We start from the raw sequence: 27,318 nt of genomic DNA on the forward strand, positions 1-27,318 counted from the left end.
GTCTATAAAGGCTAGTACTCTGTCTGAGTAGCTCCCACCTCTGGACATATCCAGATGGTAGACAGAGGTTAGCCTAGTATTCATTGACTGTGCACCACACCAGTCATTTCAGCACCTGAACAATGGCATTGTCACAGGTGGTTGCTAGCAGTACATGGCTACATCCTTTGATATTTCTGTGTTCTACTCCTACATAAGGGCATGCTTGTGGAATTAATTCTACAGCTATTTGCAGAGTGTGTAACAGTAGACAGGCTGATATGCCTGTGTGTTTCTGACTCTTCTAGGCCTCAGATACTCTCAGGTATATATTTGAACAGCCTCAGGGAAAGGTACATATCAGTGGGATACACCTGTGATATATTTCAGATATTTTGCAGTTGCGACTTTGGTGGATTCTGAGCATATGTATTACTACACCTTTTCTGATGTGCAAGCAGTGTCTACTCTCACTTATTGACATTTATCATTAAGTGGGATTCCCCACCTTCTGCCTACTGTCACTATATTTCACAGGGAGTCTGAGGGGCACAGCTAACATTTGTTTGCAAATCAGGGACATCCATGTAAGCCAGTCACAGTTGGGAGGTCTGGCCTCTGACCTATTCAAATATGCCAGTGTTTATCCTGCTTTGATACTGTGTGTGGTTTGTAAGGTGCTACTGTAACATTATTCCCTACTACCATGGCTGGTTCTCTTTTCACAGTCATGTCATGCAATTCCACAACACTTGCTGGTTAAGGGCCACAGAACATGATTTGTGTTATGCCATTCCTATTCTCCCTTTACATTCACTCATTGTAATGCATGATATATTTCTTTCAGCACCAAGCTATTGCATATCTGCTGTGGTGTAGTGGTACTTCATGCAGACTGGTGAGCCCAAGGTCTGGGGTTCAAGACTGACAGGTGTATTTTATTTTGCTGCTGAGCAATACAAGGGCCCTGTCATACAGAGTGACTAAGGCACTTTTAAGCAGTTGTAAGTGGGTTTGCACGGGTTTGTGTGATGCTTAGCGATGCTTAGCTAAGCACACACAAGCTCACACTCGCGCACCCCCGCTAACTACTGCTTAAAAGTGCTTACTCTCGCTAATACCCCGCGCTAATTTCTTTGAAAGAAAAAAAAATGGGGAGATAGGAAAGTGGTGAAAAAGGGAGCACAAAGAGGGAAATACAGTAGGGAAACCAGCTGGGATGTGCAGGAAGGGTGTAGGGAAGGCCCATAGCTGCCCATTTCTTTACCAGCAACAGCTGTGCATATGTTCGTAATTTGGTGTGAAATTTGCAACCTTCCACCCCTGAGAGAGGGGTGAGGACAACAGAGTATGTTGTACTGTCATTTATAATTATCAGTTTACATGTCCGGCAGACATGTGTGCAAAATGGGCAGCTATGTATGGGGCATAATTTTTTTGTGGGTACAGATTGCCCTTTTTTTTTTTCAGGTGAGAGTGGGAAGTGAGGTAGAGGAAGTAGGTATGTCCGGGGAGGTAGGTTGGGAAGGTAAACAGACAAGACAGACAAGACGCATACAGGGGCGGTGTATGACACATGGGGTGGGTGAACACAACTGACGGGGTCGGATGTTTGGAAATCGCAAGCCCATGAGCCCACAGATGGTAACAGTGGAACTGAGATCCCCACCCATGGGCAGTCACCACTGAACCTTCACAGCCCCAAGGGTGGCTGTGCTGGGGGCTGTGTAGGATGGGCAGGCTCACCCGTGAGAAGCGCCACTCTTGCCTCAAGCTGGCGTAGGGGATCAGCGACTGAATGCTGGATCTCCCTACGCACCACAGCCCGGACCCTTCGAAGGGTGACAGGTGGCCCTCCTCTGCATACGCTTGCATGGGTGGGATGAGCCCCATCCCCTGCAGTGCTTCCACCCGAAGGTGGCATAGGACCAACGGAGGAGGGGAGCCTGGGCTGGGCACCGGACCTGCTGGTGCCAGCTGCACTCGCAAGCTGAGGAGGGACAGGTGGGTCCGCTGGGACCGGCCTTCCCATACGTTCTGTGATTTGGTGTGTTTAATTACAACATAAGCGAAACAGCATTCCAGATTAGTTGTAACAGCATGCAATGATATTCCCATTAACCCAACACACCAAGGGTACAACAGTTGAACAGCAAGCATAACACATGCATATATTGAACCACAGTGGTTATTCCAACAGCATGCAGGGATGTTTGGTAGCAACAGGCCACCATGATTGTGGTGTTTAAACAGGGCACATGCATCAAAGTGAATGCAAATATTTATAGAACAATAGGACATATGTCCCAACAAATATTTATGATTACACATACCCATTGAGGTGTGGAATTGCATGGTTTATGCACATACAGTAGAGTGTAGAAAAAACCTCGGTTAACATCTTATAATGACCTTTTAGTCTACACTACATTCCTAGTGACTGCAAGTGCATATCCCCTAACTGTATTATTACACTTGCCACCATACATTAGGTTGTGTCATGGGTTTGGCTAGTTCAATATATGCCTGACCTATATCTGACATACTAACTGTCCAGGATGCAGATGTTACTGCTACATATTTCTTAATTGCATTTATATTTCTTTATCTACATATCTGGGATGTTTTCACATGACATTTTCACTTCAATTTGTTCAGAACCCTGCATTTCTTGACACACACTCACATTTCTGGGGAAAAATTACATGCTACACGTGTGCCAGGTTTACTTATTCATGCCAGCCAGTAACTGACTATTGTGGACTGTATATATGTTTCACAGCTACTAGCACTTCCATCACCCACTTTATATAAGACTGCACAACTCTGGGTTGCCAGCACCTTTTCAAACAGTACTGTTTGTATAATGCAAGGGTACAACAACATTTCAGACTCTGTGACACAGACACACTCTGGGTTTTATACCTTTATTAATGACATTACACACTTTTCCACAGGCTCACTCCTTTATTTGTTTTAACGGTGTATATGGCAGACATGTTCAAGACATATTATACCTTTATTAATAGGTTAGAACAATCTTTTTTCAGGCTCACTCACTTATGTTATATGACAGTGCCTGCAGAGATATTATTCCAGACATATGTTACCTTTCTTAATGGGTTACTACACTCTTTTTCTGCCTCTCTGATGTTTTTATCTGACAGTACATGCAGAGGACTTATTCAGGCAATTTTATGGCTGTTTTATTGGACTACAACACTTTTTTTCATGCTCTCTCCCATATTTTACATAACAATACATGCAGAATAATCACTAACCTGCCTGGTGGCATAGCCTTAGCAGCCTATCAGCATAGGCTTGCTGATTCGTAGCACGGTCACCTGCAGCTGTAAAGTAAATGAAGGGATATTGAGACATACCTATCCATTATACATACTCCATTATCAATTCTTACATACTGCATTCCATGGCTACATACTCAGTTGTGGGGCATCCAGCATCCCATGGGCCTCATGTATCCATTGGTTCAGGCGGTCCTGCTTTTGTCTCTTCAGGTCTGCATGGTGGTGATGGACCTGCTCACCAGTCCGAGGAATGCCTGTGGCACTGGTGAGGTCACGAGCTAACCAGTTCCAAGCCTCTACCTTGTATTCCGTCCCTTGGAACTGGCCCTGCAGGAGTCTTGACTCATGACGGTGGACAAGGAGCCAAACCATGTATTTGGACTCCTCGATGCCCCAGTGTTGCACTCAGAAGCGTGTTCCCTCTTCAACACCAGACATTCTAACTGCAGATGTGAGCTACAATCAGTTATGGCATGTATTCCCGCCTGTGGGGCTTAAATATGCCACATTTCCTGCACTTTTTTGTGATTGGCCGTTTTGTAAAATTCTCGGCTGACTGCAGACCTGCTTAGTAATGGTTAAACTACCATTCGTAAGTATATGAATGTTAATAGTGGCTGCTTCCCCTATGTTGTCATGGCTTAGTAGTTCTGTACTTTGCTTCTGATGCACAGAGTCCTGGGTTCGAACCTAGTCATTCATTTTATTTTCATACTATCCAGACAGGCTAGGGGATGTGGCTGCATTTAAGCAACTTTGCTCTACGTTGCTCCTCGGTGCCCTGGTTGGAGTGGCGCGCACGTCTGCACAAACACATTGCGCTGGGTAAAGCGCTATTAAACTATGGGCAACTCTATTGCGCTGGGTAAAGCGCTATTAAACTATGGGCAACTCTATTGTGCTGGGTAAAGCACTATTAAAGTATGGGCAACTCTATTGCGCTGGGTGAAGCGCTGTTTAACTGCAGGCAATTTTATATCAGGATCCTTTAAAATATTTATTTTGTTCACTGATACATTGGCCATTTCACTGCTTTTTAGTAATGTTTAAACATATTTGTCAAGTATTACTTCATATACTGATTTAAAAAATAAATACGAAGGGGAGTGGTGGGACTCGAACCGTGAATGCCTCTTCTTTGTGCGAATGCTCTACCATTATGCTATTGCTATTTGGTGTGATTTGCATAAACATTCTTTCTTATGCTCTTCCATGTCAGAATTGCTAACTCTAGCTAAGCAATGGGCACACCCGCGCACACATGCGCAAATATGGGCAGCTATATCGTGATTTAAAAAGTAATAATAATTATTTACTTTATATAAGTGTGATGGGGGTTTACAGTGTCAGGGAGTGTGGTGCTGGGTGCAGGTACATTTGAGCGAACTCGCTCTTGTGTGTTGACATTATGCTTTTTAAAACCTTGCAGGGGCGTGCACATTTAGACTTCTTGGCAGTCGGACACACCCCCTGCTTTCCTACTCAGTCCGTGTAAGAGTTACGGTTGAGTCAGCGTGCCCTCATGAATATTCATGGCACGCTGATGTCATACCGTTCAACTGCAGCCTCCGAGTAAGACATATCAAGTCTTACACGGAGGTTTCGTGAATCCGGGGGAGTTACCATCCACAATAAATGTAATTATAAATTGAGGAATAAACAACTCTGGTGGAGCTCCCGTATTAATAAACTATTCAACAAAAATCCTCATCTCCCTACCTCACAACTACACTGAAACATGCCAGCAAACAACTTAAAAACACTATTAAAAATGTAGAGTATGAACTAAAGGTTGCTACAGATTTGAAAAGAAACTACAAATCTTTCTTCAGTTATGTCAGAAGATAAAGGAATAATGTCCAACAATGTACTGAGCTCATCCATAATAATATCAGCTATTCTCACCCCAACGATATAGCTAATACATTAGCAGACAAATTTATTGCCAACTTTACCCCTCCTACCCACATTGTTGCCCTACTGTCCCTGAGAATTTAGTTTCCTCTGAAATCACTTCAGATCACATCTTAGAATCCCTGTCAAAGGCTAAAAATAATACTTTCATGGGACCAGACAATATACAAGGCTGCATTCTCTTCTTTCGGCTTTTTCCCAGTTAGGGGTTGCCACAGTGGATCACCTGCCTGCTCATGATTGGCAGTGGAGTTGTAAGGTGCCGGTTTGCCAGCCCGGCACCCAACTTTCCACAGAAGGCACACACACGCATGTATGCCTAGGGCTAATTTAGAGTGTCCAATCCACCTACAGCATGTCTTTGAGATGTGGGGGAAAACTGGAGCACCTGGAGGAAACCCACGTAACCACAGGGAGGACATGCAGACTCCCCACAGAAGGCACTCTAGTCGAGGATCGAACCAATGAACCTCTTGCTGTGAGGTGGCAATGCTAACTGCTGCACCACCATGGCTGTCCACAAGGCTGCATTCACTACAAGTGCTAATTATGGACTGTCTGACCCTCTACTTAAACTGTTCAACCTCATCCTATCTAAAGGGTTTGTTCCAATTGTCTGAAGAACAGCCACTGTGATTTTTATACACAAGGGTGGTATTCTACAGAGCCAGGTAATTATAGACCAATCAGACTCATCTGCCTTATGTGTAAAGCCATTGAACATATTATAGCAGAACTCATTTATGCAGACATAGGCAATGTAACTGATCTAGATCCCAATCAGTTTGGTTTTGTGAAGAACAGACCTTGTCTCCTGAACCTAGTAAACTTCTTTTAAAAGGTGCAGTGGACAATGGTCATTCTGTGCACACTGCTTTTCTTGACCTGGCCAGGGTTTTTGAAACTATCCCCCATGGTGGTATTATAGAAAAATTACACAAGCATAATGTAAATCCCTATACTGCCTGCTAGATTGCAAATTGTCTGTCCAATGGATCCCAAGTTGTGAATGTTGCTGATTCCCTTTATGAATGTAAAATTGTAACTAGTGGGTTGCCACAGCTATCAGCTCCAGGCCTTCTCCTGTTTGCCATTTATTTTGCAGACATCCAAGCCAATATCCCAAGATTGCTGATGACTGCAAGTTGGACACTGTTATCCACTTATCCACCGGTATAAAACTTCAGCAAGGGCTAAAATATGCACATCCATGATACTGTATATTAAAATTAGTCTGACAAGTCTGAAAAGAACGGTCAAGTTACTGGGACTCAGATCCATTTCTTAGCAATGAAAGTTACATAACAATCCTGCCTTTCCTGTGGATAGTCTAGCCTGGATATAGATTTGCTGTGTCCAGGACTATTTGTAGGCTTCTAGAACCCAAGCCTTTCTGTGTTGGAGGGAAGCCTTGTAGCTTAATTTTGTTTCTTAGAACTAGCCAGTTTTTTGTTTCAGCACTTGTTCAGAACTTATTGTAAGCACTAAATAAGCTGCAAATTACTACAGCACTCAACTTTCCTCACTGTCTAGAGGAAAACTAGTTTCTAGTACTTAACAAATAAGCACCTATCCAGGCATGTCTAAGGGTCAGCCCCCAGTGTTTTCTCATGTCTACCTGATGAATCTGGGCATCCTGGGGCAATGCAGTAATTGCCTCATGTACACAGACAACCCTGGGATGACATGATCGACAAGCCACGAGGCTTTGCCAGAGATGGCCTGCACCTGTCGCCCCTGGGATTCCGGATACTGGCTAAGGCTCTAGCCACCCCTATAGTGCCTTTTTTAGGCAAGGTTCAAATGACAAATTCACCACCCTAACAGGTACAGGCAAGAAGAATCTGAGGGTATTGCTACTCAATGCTAGAAGTCTAAACCTCAAAATGCATTCTCTCGAGGAACTCCTTAAAATGGAGAACATCGACATCTGTGCAGTGACAGAGACCTGGTTCAAGGCTCCAGAGAGTACCCCTGCATTACCAGGCTATAATTCATACCACACCTTTCGGCCACCTAACCTGGACCAAAACACTAAAGGCGGAGGCGTGTCCATATTCATTAAGGATATCCACACCTCCAGGCTAGTTGCTCAGCATAATGCATCCAAGATTATCCAAGTGCAACTAACTCTGGCAAGACCGCAATCCAAATTGTAGCTTGCTACATATCCCCCACCATGCCCCAGAATTCCCACTCCTCATTTCTTAATACACTGGAAAATATTAGGGTACAACTTAACACCCTAATAATGGGCGATTTCAACTACCCTACCATTAACTGGGAAAACTACTCATGTACCAACTCTTGTGCTCAACGTTTTCTGGAATTCATAAATTCCAATGCCATGGATCAACTTATCCACACCCCCACCAGGGGCAGTAATATCCTAGACCTGGTTATTACCAACATGGGCAACCAGTGCTCCACACCAGAGGTCAATTCCTCGTTGGTCAGATCCGACCATAAGCTAATCACCCTAGACATCCACATCCCTCCCCCACCCCCATTAGGGAAACCACAGTAAACAAATTCTCCAAAGCCAACTTCACGCTTCTTAAGACAGAAGTGGCAAACTTCACGACACCCATGCTGACGGACAATAGAGGTATGACTGCTGAATCCTACACAAATGCACTTTATAATCACTTACATGAGTGCATGGATCATGCAATCCCTAAAAGAACCAAGATGCTATCCTCCAAAAAAAGGAAGCCAATCTGGTGGTTCCCTGCCATAAACCAACTCTACAACAGAAGAAAGAAACTGTTGGAAAAAAGAGTAAAATGCCATGATTGGAGAAACTCCCTGGTCAGCTTCAGTAAGAAGCAGAGATCCCTCATAAAATCCTCCAAAGCTAGTTATGAAAACAAAATCACCACTGATTCTAAAGACAACCACAAAGCATTCTATAGCTATGTCAAGAATCTCAGTGGCAACACTCAGATCTGCTCTGAGTTACAGCACAATGGCACTAAATATACAGAACCAACGGATATTGCCAACATCCTGGCAGATAGGTTCAGTGCTAACTTTACCCCTCTGTCATCCCCTAAAGGGCCCATCTCTATACCAGAAGAATGCAAGGCCAAGAACACAGCATCCATGGGACCTGACGAAATCCCAGGCTGTGTTCTACATGAACTACAGAATGAACTGGCACCCCACCTAAGTACCATGTTCAATCATAGCCTCACCTCAGGCTATGTGCCCACTGAATGGCACACAGTGACAGTTATCCCACTCCACAGAGGGGGAGCCACCACAGACCCCGGAAACTACTGCCCCATTAGCCTAACGAGCCTGGTCTGCAAAGCTATGGAGCGTATCATCATGGAACTTATAAACAATTACATTGGTAATCTCCAAACTCAGGACCCCACCCAGTTCGGGTTTGTAAAAGGCAGATCATGTCTCCTAAACCTGAAAGACTTCTTTGAAGCAGTCACCAAAGCCATAGATGAGGGTAAGGTGGTTCACACAGCCTATCTAGATCTCGCCAAGGCTTTTGACACCATCCCCCACTCTGGAATTATAGATAAACTCACTAAACTAGGTATAAATACCTATGTCACAAGATGGTTTGCCAACTGGCTCACTGACAGAACCCACACTGTGAAAGTAGCAGACTCCAAATCCAGCTCCAGACCAGTGACAAATGGAGTACCACAGGGTTCAGTCCTGGGTCCTCTCCTGTTTGGTATCTACTTCTCTGAAGTACAGGCCAACACAGAAGTTCTTTGGCTAATGAAATTCGCAGATGACTGCAAACTAGGAGCCATAATCAAAACTCCAAAAGATGTGGACATCCTACAAAAGGGCCTTGCTGAGACAGATGCCTGGTGTCAAAGCCATGGCCTCAAGCTCAATGCCAAAAAGTGCACTGCCATTCTTTTTGGTAAAAACTCAGTACCCATGAACTACTACATAGGTGGTAGTCTACTTAACACCAAAAGTGTGATGAGACCTTGGGACACAGGTGGACAGTAGTCTCTCCTTTGATAATCACATCACCAAAGTAGTCAGAAAATCCTTCTATGTGGCACACCTCATCACAAAAGGCTTCTCATCCAGGAAAAAAAGAGGTCATTGTTCCCCTCTACTCGTCACTCATTAGACCCATTATAGAGTACAATGCCCCTTTTGGTATGTACTTCACAAGACATCTACAACAACTGGAAAGGCCACAGAAATACCTCACAAAGAGGATTACCGGCCTCAAAGAGATGCCCTATGCAGACCGTCTCAAAAAACTGCAGCTTTACTCCATTGCATATCGCCTACTCAGAGGCAATCTCTGCCTAACACACAAAGCTATGTCAAACCCAGAGCTTTTAGACATGCTCCACTTAAAGAAATCCCAATCCCTATGAGCTACACACTCTAGGGACCTAAACCTCATCACCACAATAAACAGAACATGTTGGAGGGATAGATTCCTGTCCCAGAGACTTCCCATACTCAGGAACAAACTACCTATCTATATCAAACAAAGCTCCTCATTAGCACTGTTCAAGAAAAATCTTGATGATTGGATGGGAGATAGGAAATTCACCCTGGGGATCACTTCTGTGGCTCTGCTCGACAGTGGCACAGGAAAATAATTTTCTTGGGTGGTGAAAGCCAGGGTACCTTTGGCTAGGCTTATATAGGCCCTAGGGCCAATAGCCTAGTACCTACCTATGAACCTATGAAGAGTCAGAATGAAACGATAATTGTTGAGGTGATTTTTTATTGACATTCATTAAATACACTGACCCAGGCCCTAGTAACCAATTTACACTTTTTTTCCACAATAAGTGATAATTTACAAGTGTAGCCCCAAAGGGGGGCTAGGAATGTATGTCAGCCACAATAAGTGCCTGCCATGCAGATTTCAGATCTTGACAGATTAGGTATTATCTCCCGATAACAAAATTAACTTTGGAAATAAAATGTTTTAGCAGAAACACTAAAACAATAAATATCAGCTTGTAATTTAAATTTCTAATACAAAAGAACACTTTTCTCATAAACAAAACAAAAAAAACAGTCAACTGGAGGTAATCCCCAGTGCAGAACGTATCTGGGAAGCCTTAGTGAAGCACTAGATGACCACTGATCACCTGAAGCCAGGACAGGCATGAACTAGTTTGAAATTGTGGCACCATAGTCACCAAGTTTATCCTGCTTCTCTCATGCAGTGCTTTGGCTAGGGTGCATGGAAGATGCCCTAAAGCTTTGAAAGGTGGCTAGCTGGTCCAATCCTCAGCATGGCTCCCCTCCATACCTCTAAACTTCTTGGTCCAAGAAATATGGACAAAATCTGACATAATGGGGATACAAAGGAGCAAAAATAGGGACAAGTTTTAAATATACTGCTCTTATAAACTTGTTAGAATAACAGGTTATGTATTAAAATGCATTCCCTAAAGGATATGAAGTTTGAAACTCAAATGTATGACAGTATTTACTAATTTTATCCTCAGATCATCCCTGTGATTTGCCATAAAAAGAAAAATTTTAGAAGAGCAGACTGAAATTTTGAGGCAAAAATCTGGACATTCTGCAAAAATTTGGACAGTTGAGAGTTATGTGCCCCACATACCTTAGGTTACTGCAGCAGTGATCTAATGATGGACATTTAAGTATAAGAGGGAACAATGATAATGTCTGCACTACTATGTCACCCAAAATTAGCACAGAGGTAAGTAAACCGGCTAAGGCATGAAAGTGGCTCATCTGAAGAAATAAATGTAATCATTTGTAGAAAAGAAATAAGATGATGAAGAAAAAATCTATAAGCAGAACTTTAACTTAGACATGAAATAAACTTTGTCCTGCATTCTTTATAGTTTTCAAACGTTCTAGCACAGGTAAGTATAACAAAGAAAGGAGTGTGGGAAAGTTGCAGACAGAAGAGATGGAGATTGCCTAAATGTGAAAGAAGAGTAATGGGCACAAGATCCAGAAGCAGTCTTTTTTAGAATTTCAGCAGTATCAGAGTTCTGTCCTGGGGAAGGCAAAATAAGGAAAGGGAACAGTAATGCTGGGAGATGGGGAAGAACGTGGGAAAGACTGAAATGGGTGAAAAAAAGTTTGCCAGAGTAGGAATGCAATGGTTAGAGAAAGTGTTGAACTAGAGATATAAGGAATGTCACTGAAGTCAGCATGCAAGGGTGAATAGAGACAGCTTAAAGATCAACAGGTTAAGTTGAATATAATAAGAAATGAGGCAATGGGATAGGAAGTGTGTGATTGAACAATAGCAGATTAATCTAGGGAAGGATAATGTCATCCTCACCGCTGGCAAAGATTAAAACTGCAAAATAAAAGTAATTCCACAACTGCCTGAATCAAGGATTTAGTGGGATTAGTGGTGCAGCGGTAGCATTGTTGCCTCACAACAAGAGGTTCTCCCGTTCGATTCTCGGCTTGGGTTGGGAGTGCCTTCTGTGTGGAGTCTGCATGTCCTCCCTGCAGTTGAGTGGGTGTTCGAAAGACATGCGTTGAATGGGCATGCCTTCGTTGAAGGTTGGGCGTCGGGCTGCCAACTCGACACCATAAAAACCAACTGCCAATCATTAGCAGACCAGAGTTCCATTGTGGTGACCCCTAACTGGGAAAAGCCGAAAGACCAACAACAGAAGAGATGAAATAGTTACTGCACTGTGACAAATGAGGCATTATGCATTTCAGAATTCAGTTTTTAAGCTAGATAAAATAAATGAATAAAGAATAACACAATGTTTACTGAAGGAAAGTGAGGAATTTACTGTTAAAGTGTCTGTCTCATTGAAATAATTGCAATTTTGTTATGTAAGCTTTCAGAAATATAATTTGGAAAGAGACATACCAGAGATCAAAGTAGTAAGCAACAGGTAGGGATCAGGTAATTATTACTTTAGTTTGGAATAATATGCTACAATTTGACATGGTCGATGAGTACTGATGTTAAGCCAGCATTGATGGAAGTGCTGAGGATGCTATATAAATGATCAGTGAGGTGTAAGAATAAGAGAAGGTAGTGAATTAGGGCCCAACCAAGCACTCAGCAAATACCAGTCAGTTTTTCCTGCATGTGCAAGTGGGAATAACTTTGTGATCTAAACATGCTTTAAAACTTCCTGCTTATCCACAGAGATGACTACAGGGCCATTTATGCACTTGTGTGAATACAAAAGTTCTTTAGTTCCTAGGTACTTACTAAGCTATTGATCTGCAAGGATCTTAAGAAGCCTAACATTACATTCTCATGATTGTTTTTAGATCGTATACTTTTGGACAAATAACCAAGAGAAGATCAGAACGTGAATATTTTGGAGCATTTGCCTGTTGTCCCTATCCATGCAGCACAATGGTACAAAACCAGGCTAGAATTTGCTGTTAACCATCCACTTATCTAAATTATATTTGAATAGAGTAACATAAATACTTTGTGTTATGAATAGTGGAAGATGGTGCTATACTTTGAGCAGGGCAACCTTTATGCTAGCACTTTATAATAAGGTTGCCCTAATGGAATATTAATGGGTTGTGGCATCATGTTAAGTGATAGAGGGTTTTGTGCACATTTGAGGAAGCTTAGACATCAGCGTCTTTGTCTGGAGGAGATGCCCTACTAACACAAATGCATTTTGAATTAGTGAGATTTGGATTCCAGAGTGCACATTCCTCTACATATGAGGGAGCGGACAGTAGTCACTATTGATTTTTCTTTTTTTACTATATCCTTTTTGCTGGCCATCAAGCTCCTCCACTTGGTCTCAGCCCACTTACGTCCACACTCTAGGGGTATTCCCAGTGTACTACAGGGGACAGAAGCATCTGCAGGGCCTGTCACTCAGGCAGCCATAAGGGTTGCTTGTGCCTTTCAATAGCATCTCAGCAGTCAGATCTGTCTTTTGGGATAGCCTCAGGGACATGGGATCCACATTACTGCAGGTGGGTGGTGTCACTCTGGCTTCCACTTATGCAATTGCATACTCCTGTGCACTTTCTCAATGAAGACTACTGCCAGTCAGTGGCCTGAAGCACCACAGGCTTGACCTCAGACCACACCTACATATTCTGCCCCTCCTCCGAGGGCTATAGCTCTATACAGTCAGCACCACCCCAACCCAGCCCAGGATGGGCTTTCACAACCTCCACTGCCAACTCTGTTAAGCAGACTTGCTAACTAACCACATGCCATCCTACCCCATAGTCAGGGCTTTATCTCCTACACCACTAGAGCCCACAGTCAGGGCTTTATCCCCATACACCACCCGAGCTGGCTAGGAAATGCGAATTTTCAAATTACTGACCATTTCCCAAACCAATTCAGCAGACATGTTGCGGAAAAAGAAAGATGTACAGAAGTACAATTTAGTCTGGACAGTGTTTTCCATCCTCTGTGACAGAGCGTAAGGAAATAATGCCAGAACTTTTACATTTTGAAGAAAGCAAAGTGGTGACTAGAGGTTTATTAAGTCATTAAGAGGTATTCATGGAGACCCAAGGTCTTTTGAAATACCAAGAATCAATTTCTATTTTAACACGTAATTTGCAATGATGGGCCAGGTTACAACAATCTTCTCTGATTAGGTGGAAGGGCTTTGTGCATGTACAGCTTCAACAATGTGGGGGGTCTTATGTCTTGAAGAAGATATAGGAAGAGGAAAACGTCAGAGCATTAAGTTGGTGCACACTATATGGAATTCTAGTGAAGATTGCTAGAAGGAAATTCATTCACCCAAGTCTCATAAAGCATTGGTGGTGCAAATGAGACAGCTATAGATAGATGAGATAATACCAAGGGTCTGGGATGAGAATAGTTGGCATGTTGTATGCTGACCAGGGTAGATCAGTGAAGCTTTCTGGGATTATTATATACAAGTTCACTTCTGGGGGAGGGGTGATGCAGATTTTATGTGGGTTTCTGTAGGCATTTACTTCTCTAGGTTATCTCCAGATCAGGCAGAAAGTTTGATGGCACCGGTTAGGATCTGGTTGATGGATTAGCTCATCTTCGTAAAAGGGACTCACCAGGTCTAGATGGGCTTTCATTGCAGTGATATCAGGAGAGGGGACAGAAGATGTTGTTCAGTCTGTAGGGATTGACTAATGCAGTTTTACAAAATCTGGAAGTGCCCTGGTTGTAGCAGCAGGTTGTCACATCAGTTATACTGAAAGAAGATAAATATTCACTTTACCCACACCTCATACAGACCTATCTCTGTAATTAGTCAAGATTACAAAATAATGATGGTGGATTTGGCATCCAGGCTAATCCCCTACTACTTACAACTTGGATCTCTTCAGAGCAAAGTGGACTTATTAAAAGAAGACAAAACAGTTGATAATGTTATTAAAACATGCTTTCTATTACAGGAAATCACAGAAGCACAGGTGAAAACAGCCCTTTCAAAAGCAAAAAACAAAGCATCAATGGGGCCAGATGGTGTCCCAGGCTGCATCTTGCACGAACTACAGAATGAACTAACCCCCACCTAAACACGCTGTTCAACCTCAGCCTCTCCACAGGCTACATGCCCATAGAATGGCGCACAGCAATGGTTATTCCGCTCCACAAAGGAGGGGCCACAACTGACCCTGGTAACTATCACCCCATAAGCCTGACTAGCCTGGTCTGCAAGGCTATGGAGCGCATCATCATGGAACTTATTAACAAAGACATTGGGAACCTCCAAACACTTGACCCGACCCAGTTCAGCTTTGTTAAGGGCAGATCATGCCTACTAAACCTGGTTGACTTCTTCGAGACAGTTACCAAGGCCATAGACGAGGGAAAGGTGGTTCACACAGCCTAGCTTGATCTCGCTAAGGCGTTCAACACCATTCCTCACTCGGGTATTATAGAAAAACTCACCAGCCTGAACTTTATGTTACTTATGTCACAAGATGGATTGCCAACTGGCTTACAGACAGAACTCACATGGTAAGAATAGCAGGCTCCAGGTCTGACTCTAAACCAGTCACAAGTGGTGTCCCACAAGGCTCAGTTCTGGGACCCCTACTATTCGACATATATTCCTCAGAAGTACAGGCAAACACAGGAGGACTATGGCTAACCAAGTTCGCCGATGACTGCAAATGGGAGCCATAATTGACTCAACGGCTGACACGGGCATTCTCCAAAAAGGTCTTACTGAGACAGGCACCTGGTATCAAAGTCATGGCCTCAAGCTAAATGCCAAAAAATGCACAGTCATCCCATTTGGGAAAAACAAAACACCCACGAATTATCACATAGGCAGCAGCCCCCTTAATACAGAAGAGGTAATAAGAGATCTGGGGACCCAGGTAGATAGTAATCTCTCCTTTGACAATCATATTGCCAAAGTAGTTAGGAAATCCTTCTATGTGGCCCATCTAATTACTAAGGGTTCGTGATCTAGAAATAAAGAGGTTATAGTGCCCCTCTACTCATCACTCATCAGACCCATCATAGAGTACAATGCCCCATTTGGGATGTACCTCACAAGACACTTCCAACAGCTTGAAAGACCACAAAAGCACCTCACCAGGAGGATTACTGGCCTCAAACATATGTCCTATGCAGCCCGACTGAAAAAACTCCGACTGTACTCAGTGGCATATTGCTTACTCAGAGGTGATCTCTGCCTGACTTACAAAGCCATGTCCAACTCAGAATTGATGGACATGCTCCACCTAAAGAAATCCAAGTCACTGTGAGCCACGCACTCTAGTGAGCTAAACGCCTCCACAACAATAAATAGAACATGCTGGAGGGATGGATTCCTGTCACAGAGACTCCTCATGCTTTGGAACAAAATTCCTAACTACATTAGGCAGAGCCCTTCACTAACACTCATCAAGAGAAGCCTTGGCGAGTGGATGGGTAACAGAAAGTACACCCCTGGGATCACTTCATTTGCTCTGCTTGACAGAGGCTCAGTTAATTAATCAATGGGGCGGTGAAAGCCGACACACTCTGGCTAGGCTTATAAATGCCCTCGGGCTGATAGCCTAGTACCTACCTATGAACCTATGAACCTAAGAAGGTAAGAAGTTAAAAAGCCCCTCTGGTGTTGGTTAGTCTAAATGCTGAAATATGGTTTTGACAGAGTAAACAGTACTGGGTATTTATTTCAAGCGTTGAAACTCTGAGATCCTTAATAGATAGATGTTTACTGTTGTTTGGGAATATCTAAAGAGACTTCTGTACAGAATTAACAAAATGCAGAGTTGCTGGAGCAAAAGACACGAGGTGGTGTTGTTTGCTCTCCCCTTTGCTGTTTGCATTATATTTACATTCCTTAGTATAAACTCTTAAGCTGTCAAACAACAGATGATTTAAGTAGGTTGAAGAAAAATGAAAGCTATTCTTGCATGCTGGCAGTTTATTGGTATCATTTGCAGACCCTGAAAAGCAGCATCTTGAACTTTTTTGCTTTGCTGCAAAACTTAGGGAAATAGGATAAACGTTAAATGTTAACTATGAACAATTCACTCATGTCACTCAAGTCACATAAGATTAGAATTATGCAGCCTAATCTAAGACACAGCTACAAACAACATAAACACTATTCTAAAATAGATATATATTGTGAAGTAATACATCTGATCATCCAAAGCATATCATAAGCTCATTTCTTATCACTTAATTTCCATGGTATTATTTCTGTTGTCATGTGTCTACTTGTTACCATGGAGATCTGGTTATTAAGGCACAAGCTACTGAAAGTAGATTAAGTTGACATATGCACATAGTTTAATTTTCTTCTCTAGTGGTGTGAGCAGCTAATACATGTTTCTCTAGAATGTGGACTTGGATAGGTATGAGTTTGAATCCTGCAACAGCTAACTAGTATAAGTGTGTGTGTATATGTGTGTATGTTTGCGACTGTAGTGCTAGGTGGGGGTGGCTTACCTAACAGATTCTGTGTATACACTTATCTTCAGTGGACATATTTACACAAGGATAGGTCTCCCATAACTCTTTCACTGACTGTTAAGACAACATGTTTAGCAGTTTCATTCAGAAGGATATTCAGTGTCGGTCTGTGCGAAAAAAACAGTCTTTTAACTGCAGTGTATTGTTTTAGCATATATCAGGTTTTGCTACATCTTGCAAGAATCATTTATACTTTAGCTTTCTCATTTAAGGATAATTCCTGAATGTTCAGAGAAAAGAAATGCAAATTTACACGTATCCTGTATATCATTATTTTACTAGCAATCAGCCATATCGGATGCAGAAGTATACATGATATAAAACTGATTTGTAACAGTAAAAGTGAGACTAGATCCCTGTCCTCCTAGGCCCTCTTCAGTAAAAGGAATGAATGACATTTGATGGTGTCCAAATTTGTCTCAGCAAAGTAAATCCTTGGCTCTGAGTGGAGGTAAAGCTTCTCCTAAATGAAAATCCTGACTACTGGATACAACCAGGCCAAAGCCTAAAGCAATTTCATTGAACAAGATCATCAACAATCCTTCCACGCATGGAAATAGCAGGAGAAATTTATGTTGCAACATCCAGTGTGCTGGGGGCTCACAACAGATCAAAAGTCAATCTGGAGCACCTTATACCGCCAGTGCTTGACCCTAGCGTAAAACACAGAAGTCTTCTGTTGAGGTCTCTACATGCTGGTATGCCAGCAGGCAGTCATTATACTTAGAGACCATCCACTAAACCTAAGCTAGCAACAGCTTTATGAGCTGGAAGAAGAGGATGTGAAAGCACACAAACATGGTTTGCTTGCCGAACCCCTGGCTGAGATTCTTTTGACTACTTTCAGAAGTGATATGACTGAGCCAGCAATTCCTTTGAACCAAATTGTTGTCCTACTGAAAACCTTGGGATAACCAAGTAATGGCTGTCAAATAAAGAATATTTAAGATAAGTAAAAGAAATAGGTTCATTCTAAATTAACTGAGTTGGATGTTTCTAAAGACACCACTGAATAACATAAAAAGGCAAGTTAAGTAGTATTTTAAACTTAGATACTTTGCCATCATGTTTCTTGCTTGCTAATGAAGCTGCTAGGGATGCAAAAGAAGGCATTTAATATACTTATATCAGGGTTATCATAGCCTTCAGACATTTTTCACAGTAAATGTCTGCCAAAATGCACAAAGTGAAAACTCTGCACAATTAGTGAACATTAATGAAGACGTCTGAGTTACTAGAGTATAATAAGACATCATATGTACATAATTAAAGTGTGACACATCATCAAAGCCAGAATAAAGTCACATCGCCTCAGTTACCCCTTTCTGAGGAGTGTAGGGCAAACTCCAGAGATTATATTAAGCAGCAAGGGTATAGGTGATGTAGTCCCTCACAACTAAGCCATGTAATGGGCCCATAACCCAGAGAAAACAAACTTTAGGTTAGTTACTTGCTAGTTTACAAGTATCTTGCAAACTTTGCTGTGTACTGGCAACCAACTTACTGACAAAGGCAAACATAACCACTTATGACTACTTGACCATGGTATGACTACTTAACCACAGTATTACTGCTCCATGGCACAATGGTTTTAAGCTAGTACTGGCAATACAGGTCATTCTGGACTACATGAAGGCCTCAGAATAAAACATGTATGCTACTGCAGTGGCAAATATTCTTATTATGGCTTATTATGCATTGTCGGGTACTGATTCACTAAATACCCTAACTCTACACTTCTGAAGTTGTGATGTACTTGTGATCAACGGATACTATGGCACTGGTTACATTTAAAAGTCAAACAAACCTTAATTATGTGGAGTTTTGGTAAAAGGCTACAATCTGCCAGGGTGAGTTCATCCCCATCCAGGAATTTTCTGCTGGAAACTATGATATCTTCTGTGCTGTTTTCATCAATCTCATCTGGCAAGGGAGTATTTAGGTAGCCATCCACTTTCTTTAAAGCCTTTATTAGCGCCTTTTCCAAAACTAAGACAAGAAAAACAAAGAAAACAAAAATACATTACATTTCTATAAACACCAGTATCTGCACTTATGGGAAAGTATATACATTAATTTATAAGGTATATCTATTGATAACTATGTAGAGAATACTTTAAAAATCACTGCTTACGTGTTAGTTAAAGTCATAACATGTCAAATTTTGCAACCTTGCTGCATCCTGTGGCAATAAAAATATATAAACATTATAGTTTTTGGTTTCCAGGGCCTTTTCAAATTCAGAAGTCTCTGCCCTTTCCACAACTTAACCAAGCTCATTCCAGAATTCCTTCCTCTTTCCTTTACTGACACCTAATATGATTATGTAGTCAGTGCTCTGACTGACCTGCACAGTAGTGAATACATAGACACATACATGCATGCGTGTGTGTGTGTGTGTGTGTGTGTGTGTGTGTGTGTGTGTGTGTGTGTGTGTGTGTGTGTTTAGACACAGAGATAAGTATATACATATAGTAATATATAAAAACAAAAAACAGAAGCACATGTAAAAAATTCTTTAGGCATACTCCAAAATGTAGTTAAGTGCTTTTGTCTTTCATAAAAAAAACTTCAGAAACAAAAGTGCCTTATAATTTTTTCCTGTGATTATAAAGGCTGTTTACCTAGGAATTTCCCACAGTATATGTGCCAAGCAGTTACAGAATTATCATTACATTGTATGAGATGGTTGTAAACAAGGTGACTACTGAGAGCAGAAGAGCAGACAGAAAGTCACCTTGGAATATGTTAAGGCTTTATGATATGGATGTAAGGTTGACTTTGAAGCAGTCTGTGAATGTTGCTGAATTTATGGATTCGCTGGTACTAATTCTGACTATAAAGATGACAACTTCATGGTCAGATTTGATAAACTAGGATATGATGTTACTTGATGTGAAAGAGGTAGGAATATTTAAAGGTCAAGGTCAAGATATCCTTGTAATGAATTTCAACAATTTGAAGTGTGGAGTTTGTATTAATAAAACATAAGAAAATGTTAAGCATACTTATTGTTGGTTGCATAAGACTCACTGTTGATGGAATGGTAACAAAAGTAGCTTAATATCAGGGTATTGAGATTCAACTTACCCACGTACCAAATGTGGTCTTAATTTGACACTGAATGACTACTGCAATTAATGGTGGTGTAATCTTCCTTAGTAAAGATGTCAAGGAGTTCAAAATCAGAATATATATATATATATATATGTGTGTGTGTGTGTGTGTGTGTGTGTGTATTTCAAAATCAAAGTCTTGAAGCACTAGGCATGATTCAATATGAAAAGAGATAAAAACAAATATTGCTCCACAATCCCTAATTGGTATAAGTTAAGGCTGCTGTACTCTGATACTTAGGGAGTGTTGTCAGTTCAATGCAACCAATTTTCTGTAACTACACATACACAATGTGCTCACGTGTCAGCAAACCCCCTAAATAAGGCAATGTATTGTTTGGTCTACTTGTATTGATCATAGTTGCCTTAAAACTAGCCAAATCAAAATTTGTTGGATTGAAGGGTCTAATAGATGAACTTTGCTATAAAATGGTATTGTAGGAGAAGAAAAATAATTTTTAGCCAATATGTGGAAACCTTGAGGAGAGAGATAAAGTCCATCCCTGGCAAAACAGGCTAGCCTGCCCATAGCCTCCCATGCTGACAGATGTTGGTTTTACTTGCAATAACAGCAGTTAATAAGTCAATTATTAAAATCAATTATTTTTGATTGAAATTGGCATCATTCTTGGAGGAGCTGAGATACTATTAAACACAAGTGTCTTTCTCAGCTAAAAGACATGCGCAGACAGTTCGACAATATTTCTCTGCATCTCCCTCTGGGATGAGCATTGAAAATCATTCGCACTTATGTAGGCAACAGTGAAAGCACACTCATACTTGTGTTCAAGGAATTTAAGAGCTCTGGTCACATCACAAATCTTGATGCCAGAAATACAGCTGACCATAATCATATCCCTGCATAACCTGAAGACTATATCATCATCCCTAATAGGTAGAGGTTTGGAGCCAGGTTGACTTAGTGCAGATGTGGATATACTAAACTGATAAGTATTATGTGTTTTTGTTAAAATGGGGACTATTAGGCATAGGGAAGAATCTGTTAAACTCAGCATAAGTTAGTGACTTGCTAGGTGACTGCAATGTAATACTAAGATGCTTACTGAAGTCTGGTAAGTGAGAAGCGCATAGATAGTCTGAGCTAACATTTGCACCACTCACAAATTGTTCTCTGAAAGACAAGAGTAAATATTTATTAATAATCATGAGCAGTTACTACAGTGCCTCAGGGTTCCTAAAGTAAATAGGTTGTCCACAGAATGGGATATAGCAAACTGTGGACCCATGCCCACATAGATGAATAATTGACCAAATATTTAGTAACTATGTAAGTGGTAACTACTACAGGGAATGAGTAGTAGGACCCCCCACACACAAGTATTACCTACAACTGGAGAGAATGAACTAAGTGTCTGGAAAGCCCCAAATAAACTGCTTAAAGCTTATATGAGGTTTAATTTGACCTGCCTTATGAGGAGACTTAAACAAACTAATGAAGGCCTTAAGGGAACCATTAGGAAGCTCAAAGCTGAATATGAACTTAAACTAGCCATTAAAACCATAAATAGCTACAAATATTTATTTAACTATGTCAGGAAGTTAAGAACTAACACCCAGTAATGACTGAAGTTAGTCCACAATAATATTACATTTTTTGACTAAAGGGAAATAGTTAATGTCAGCTAACATACTTAGTACAAATGTTACTCCACTCACAGTTCTAGCTATTCCTCAAGTTTCATAATCCCATCTAACCTCTTTAATTACTATGGAACAAGTTTTCTCAGCCCTCGCAAAAAGTACTTCATCCATGGACCCTGACAACATACCAGATTGCCTGATACGTGCCAAATATGGCCTTTCTGATCCTCTTAATCCTTGATCCTTCCTTAATCTAAGTCTCTATACTGGTTACATTGCTAATGCTTGGAAAACAGCCATTGTAATGCCATTATATAAGGGTTGTCCAAACACTGACCCTGGTAACTATAGACCCATTAGTCTCACTAGATATATATGTAAATGTATGGAGTGGATTATCTCAGACGTCATTGATTTGGACATTGAAAATCTCTTAACCCTGAACCCTCATCAATTTGGCTACGTCAAAGAAAGGTCCTGCCTCTTTAACCTTATTAATTTCTTTGAAAAAGTAACCAAAGTAGTGGATAGTGGTTAATAAGAGCATACAGCACATCTAGACCTGACCAAGGCCTTTGCCACTATTCCCTAAGTGGGCATTATTGATAGACCTATAAATCTGAATATAATTCCTAATATTGTGTGATGGATAGCTAACTGGTTGTCTGACTCAGCCCATGTGGGTAGGGTCATAGGTGTAACTTCTGAAAACAAGAAAAACTTACCAGTGGTGTTTTTGACATTCAACTTCTCTGACCTTCAGGTCAACACTCCTGGCCTATGGTTAATTATGTTTGCAGAAAGCTGTAAACTGGGAGTTGTTATTCTATCTTCAACTGTCTCTCAGTTTCTCCAACATGGGTTAGATCATGTTAACAACTGGAGCAAAAACAACATTCTCAAATTAAATGTAAATAATGTGACATAGTTCATTTTGGCAGAGAAAACAATTTCAGTTACCCTATAGATATTGCACCCCTCCAATCAGACACTGTTGTAAGGGATCTAGGCAATTCTGTTGATAATTCCTTCTCATTTGATCATCATGTCTCCACAATAGTCTGTACATTCATTTACCTGTCTCATCTAATTTCCAAAGACATCTCCAGTAGATACAAAGAAGTTTTAATTCCCCTTTACTTATATTTTATCAGATCCATTATAGAGTATAATGCACTTTTTGGCATGTATTTCTCTAAACTTATCAGTCCACTTCGGAGACCTCAGAGATTCATAATTAAATAGATTACTGGCCTCATAAATCTTACCTATCAGGACAGACTGACAGCCCTTACTCTGCACTCAGTTTCATAAACTCTTCTGTGGAGATCTATGATTAGATCTATGATTAGACTTTCAAGTCATGAAAGATCCAACCATATTTGACCTCATATTCATTATCAAAACTAATGGTGCCTCAAATAATTAGTTCAGGAACTAAGCTTTCATCATCAGATAACTAAGACATGTTGGCATGATAGAATCATATCCCAAAGTATCCCTTAGGTCTTGAACAGACTAAAAGGACAAGTATAGAAGAGAAGCACCTTTGCCACCTTGAAAGTAAATCTAGATAACTGGATGGGCAGCCTGAAATTCTCCACAGGTCTATCTTGATTTGCCCTCCTTGAGGCTAGAGAGAACTCTATTTCATTGTTCCCAGCTAGATGAAGAATATGCCAACAGACAAAGGTTCAAGACAACACACACACACACAGACAGACAGACACACACACAGACACACACACACACACACACACACACACACACACACACACACACACACACACACACACAACTATAGCAAATAACTGCAGCATCAGTTACAAGAGCCAGTGTTTGTGTTTTTGTGTGTGTGTGTGTGTGTGTGTGTGTGTGTGTGTGTGTGTGTGTGTGTGTTCATTTATGGGTATGCACATTTTCTGGTGGCTTGGACTGTGAGAGCAACAAAATAAAATATATTTTGGATATTATGTATGTATTAAATCATTTATTTGATCACAGCACAGACATCTGAGATGTGCATAATAAGCACAATGAATATGAAACTGAGTCAGTGGGTTATCAGGAAATTAAATCATGTGTGTGTGTGTGTGTGTGTGTGTGTGTGTGTGTGTGTGTGTGTGTGTGTGTGTGCACATGTATATGTGTGTGTACATATGTTTACATACATGTGTCTTTCAACACACATATATAAATATATTTTTGGGGGTCACCTTCATTTGACTGACAGTTCATTTGAATGAAAATCATTTGCCTGACAAGTAGTACTTGTAGGCAAATAAAAGGCATATATCCCATTCCCCACTGTAGTACGACCCTGGAGTTAGTATATATAGTTGGGGGGGTGTGGAGGGCACAGCTTGGTTTTACTGAACAATATGCAACAAAAAGCAGAGAATTTCAATCAAACTAGGTGGGGGGCCCTGCCCCCCACACCCCCCACACACACCCTAACTATATATACCAACTCCAGGATCACACTACAGTGGGGAATGGGATATATCCCTTTTATCTGCCTGCAAGTACTACTTGTCAGGCAAATGAGTTTCAGTCAAATGAACTGTCGGGCAAATGAACGTGACCCACTTTTGGATACAAGTGTGGTAGTAATTTGGCTTTTTATCTCCAAAACTGGCTTTTTTTCTTGTAAATTCACAATAACGCTGTACTAGTATGACATTTCAGAGTGTAGTATACTTGCATATGTTTTTTCATGCTGTGCTGACTGCCTTTTAGGACAAGAGTGCAAGTCTAGCTATTGTCTCCTTCTTTAGAGCCTATCTCATTGTGGCTTTTTGTTGCTAGTATCAGCATGGACCAAAAGAAGCACATGTTTGTTCATTACCATTAATTGTACTCCGCATTCTGCAGCATATGTTGCATGCTCATTTTGTCTCTCCATTTTACGCAACTTATTTTGTTCTTTTTGCTTTTTGCTTAGTTTTTTCTTTTTGTCACTCCTGAAATTGTTTTTGTCATTGTTCCCTTGATTCTGTTATCAGTCGTTAATATAGGAGCAACCCTCACCACATAATCCTCAATTCTTTTTTCTCCTTTTTTCCCTTACAGCCCCAAAGCTCTTGCCCTGGTGTCAACAATCTTCCGTGACAGGCCAGACATCTGTGATATAGGCCAGCAGAGCCTTGTGTCTGTTGCGGTTTCTAGCTTTTCAAACATCAATCACCAAAAAATCTAAATCGCATGTGTTATCCTATTATGGCCACCTGGATTCTAGTAGTGCACTAGAGATATTTTGGTACTCTGTAATAGGCTCCTACCTCAGATGAATACATGTGCTGTGTTAGGGACGCCAGACATTCTCTCCTCTCTATATAACCTTCTCCCTATAAGCCTTTTATCCTATATTTTCACCTTTCCTTTTAATTCTACCACCCTTACTCTTTGTAGACATCCACAGTCTACTCACCCACATTTTATTGCTGCTATCTTTTCATCTAGCATCTTTTCACCCAAAAAACACTTTTTGTCCACACTTCTACCCACTTTCTTGACTCTCTGTCTCTATAGCCTTTACTCTCCATAACCTCCTGCTCTTTTCCTTGCGTTTTTCTTTTTTCTTTTTTTTCTACAGCACTCTGGCATTACCCTGTTCTATAGTATGGTTTGTAAATTTTCCCCTTATCAGCTATATCACTGTGTGGGCAGTACGCCTTTGACTTTGCATACCTTTCTCAGCTCCTTTTTATCCTCCATATAAAACTTTTTACTGATTATTTTTTTTTTTCATCCACTCTGCAGCTCGTGGCCCAGCTCTCTCAATTTCAGCTCTAATGCACTTCAATGGTTCCACAGCTACCTCTCCAGCCATAAACAAGCAACCTTATGGGAACATAAACTATCTCCTCTTTTGTCCATCTCTGTAGGCATCCCTCAAGGCTCCATCTTATGTCCACTGAGCTTTATTACCTTTACCAGTAATCTGTATACTGCAGCATCACCTGCCACTATCATTCAATTTGCAGATGATGCTTCTCTTATTTGCTCTAACCTCTCCATAACTGAACTCCAAATAAAGTCTCAGATTGCCCTTAGTAACACTGAAAAATACCTCTCAAACCACCAACTGATTTTAAACCCAAACAAGACCAAATGTATGATATTCTCGAATTCCTCCAATAAAAACCAACAAAAGTATCTCTCTATCTTTGCATCTAATGGTACAAAAATAAAACCTGCCGAATATACTAAACTCCTTGGAGGTACCCTAGACACACGGCCAGCCTTAGGCATAGGCGAACTAGGTGACCGTCTAGGGCGCCATACAGACCAGCCTCTTAAAGGGCGCAGTTTTGTATGTATTTTTTATGTAAGTATTTATTTTAATTAACAAAGTTTGCACTCTTCTTGGCGCCCTGCTGAAGTGTAACCAGAAGTCGGAACCATGGGGGAGGGGGTGAGCGCTCTCCCACTTACAGCTGCAGGTTGGCCAGGACGCTTTAAAAAAAAAAAAGAAAAAAAAAATCAGGGACAGTTGAGAGGTATGCATGTGTGTACCTAAAAAATGGCATTTCATCCCATCGTCCCATATATGCATCTTACTAGGTTAGCCAATGACACCATAATGTAAGCAAAAGACCAAGTTACAGATCCGTACAACTTTTTGATCTTTGAACTGCCCTGCCAACAACGACACTTAGAAAAACTGATCACAAACTACCACAAACAATGTTAAGAGAAGAAAATACTCCAGTTCATCCAAAACAACCCAGACTGAAAGTAGCTTAAATGCCAACAAAAGTAGTTCCAAAGAAAATGAAAATGACCTTTACTACTACCAGAATTGACAATCCGGTGTATCTCCTTAATTGCACAATTTTCTAATCAAAGGCAGCAGATGTCAGACTGCAGTCGCAAAAGTGAATTAATCAGAAATCTAGACTCTTGTTTTAATATAAGGTGTAACTGTTAACAGCCCTGAAAAAAATGTCTCATAAAACAACTGAGCACAATTCTTTGGGTCTGTAGCTACTCTATCCCTTTCAAGCACAGATCTGCAACAAAAGAAAACCCACCATTGAAAAGATAAAGCAAACGCTGCAAGATGGAAATATAGATTTTCTAAATGTGGTTAGATTGTAATATGTAATAATCAGAAACTACAACTCCAGCATTGAAAGAAGTTTTGTTTTGGAAAACGTGACCTAAATTACTTAAAAGTTTACTTCTATTCTGCATCTATAGGACTTACTTCCAGACTGTTCACAAGGATTTTCATGTATGTTTCTGTAATCCCCAAAGATATTCCAAACATTGATGGCAATAAAATAAACACCACCACAACAAGCAAGAATATAGTCAACACGTTGATAGCTATGTCCCCAATGTTTTCCTATTTTTACTACTGACAAGCAGTACCCGAATCCCTAAGAATCAGGACTTCGGGAATCATGAACTACACTGCACGCACTGATACTGTAAAGACTTCAATTTCTTATTTACTTCCTGCATAGAGCACTCCTCCTTGGTAACCCCCACC

The 27,318-nt window shown here is 41.0% G+C and overlaps 1 protein-coding gene across 3 annotated transcripts in view; it reads right to left on the reverse strand.

Annotated features, from left to right (window-relative positions):
* Nucleotides 1-27,318, reverse strand: part of LOC122801881 (chloride intracellular channel protein 4-like) — a 406,749-nt gene that overhangs the window by 36,978 nt on the left and 342,453 nt on the right. For all 3 annotated transcript variants that reach the window (XM_044071556.1, XM_044071555.1, XM_044071557.1), the window contains one exon: nt 18,908-19,089. In XM_044071556.1, the coding sequence (XP_043927491.1) occupies nt 18,908-19,089 (182 nt within the window). The remainder of the gene's footprint in view (nt 1-18,907; nt 19,090-27,318) is intronic.

Source organism: Protopterus annectens, chromosome 5.part0 (assembly GCF_019279795.1).
Source record: "Protopterus annectens isolate FY-2018-M chromosome 5.part0, PAN1.0, whole genome shotgun sequence".
NCBI lineage: Eukaryota > Metazoa > Chordata > Ceratodontiformes > Protopteridae > Protopterus > Protopterus annectens.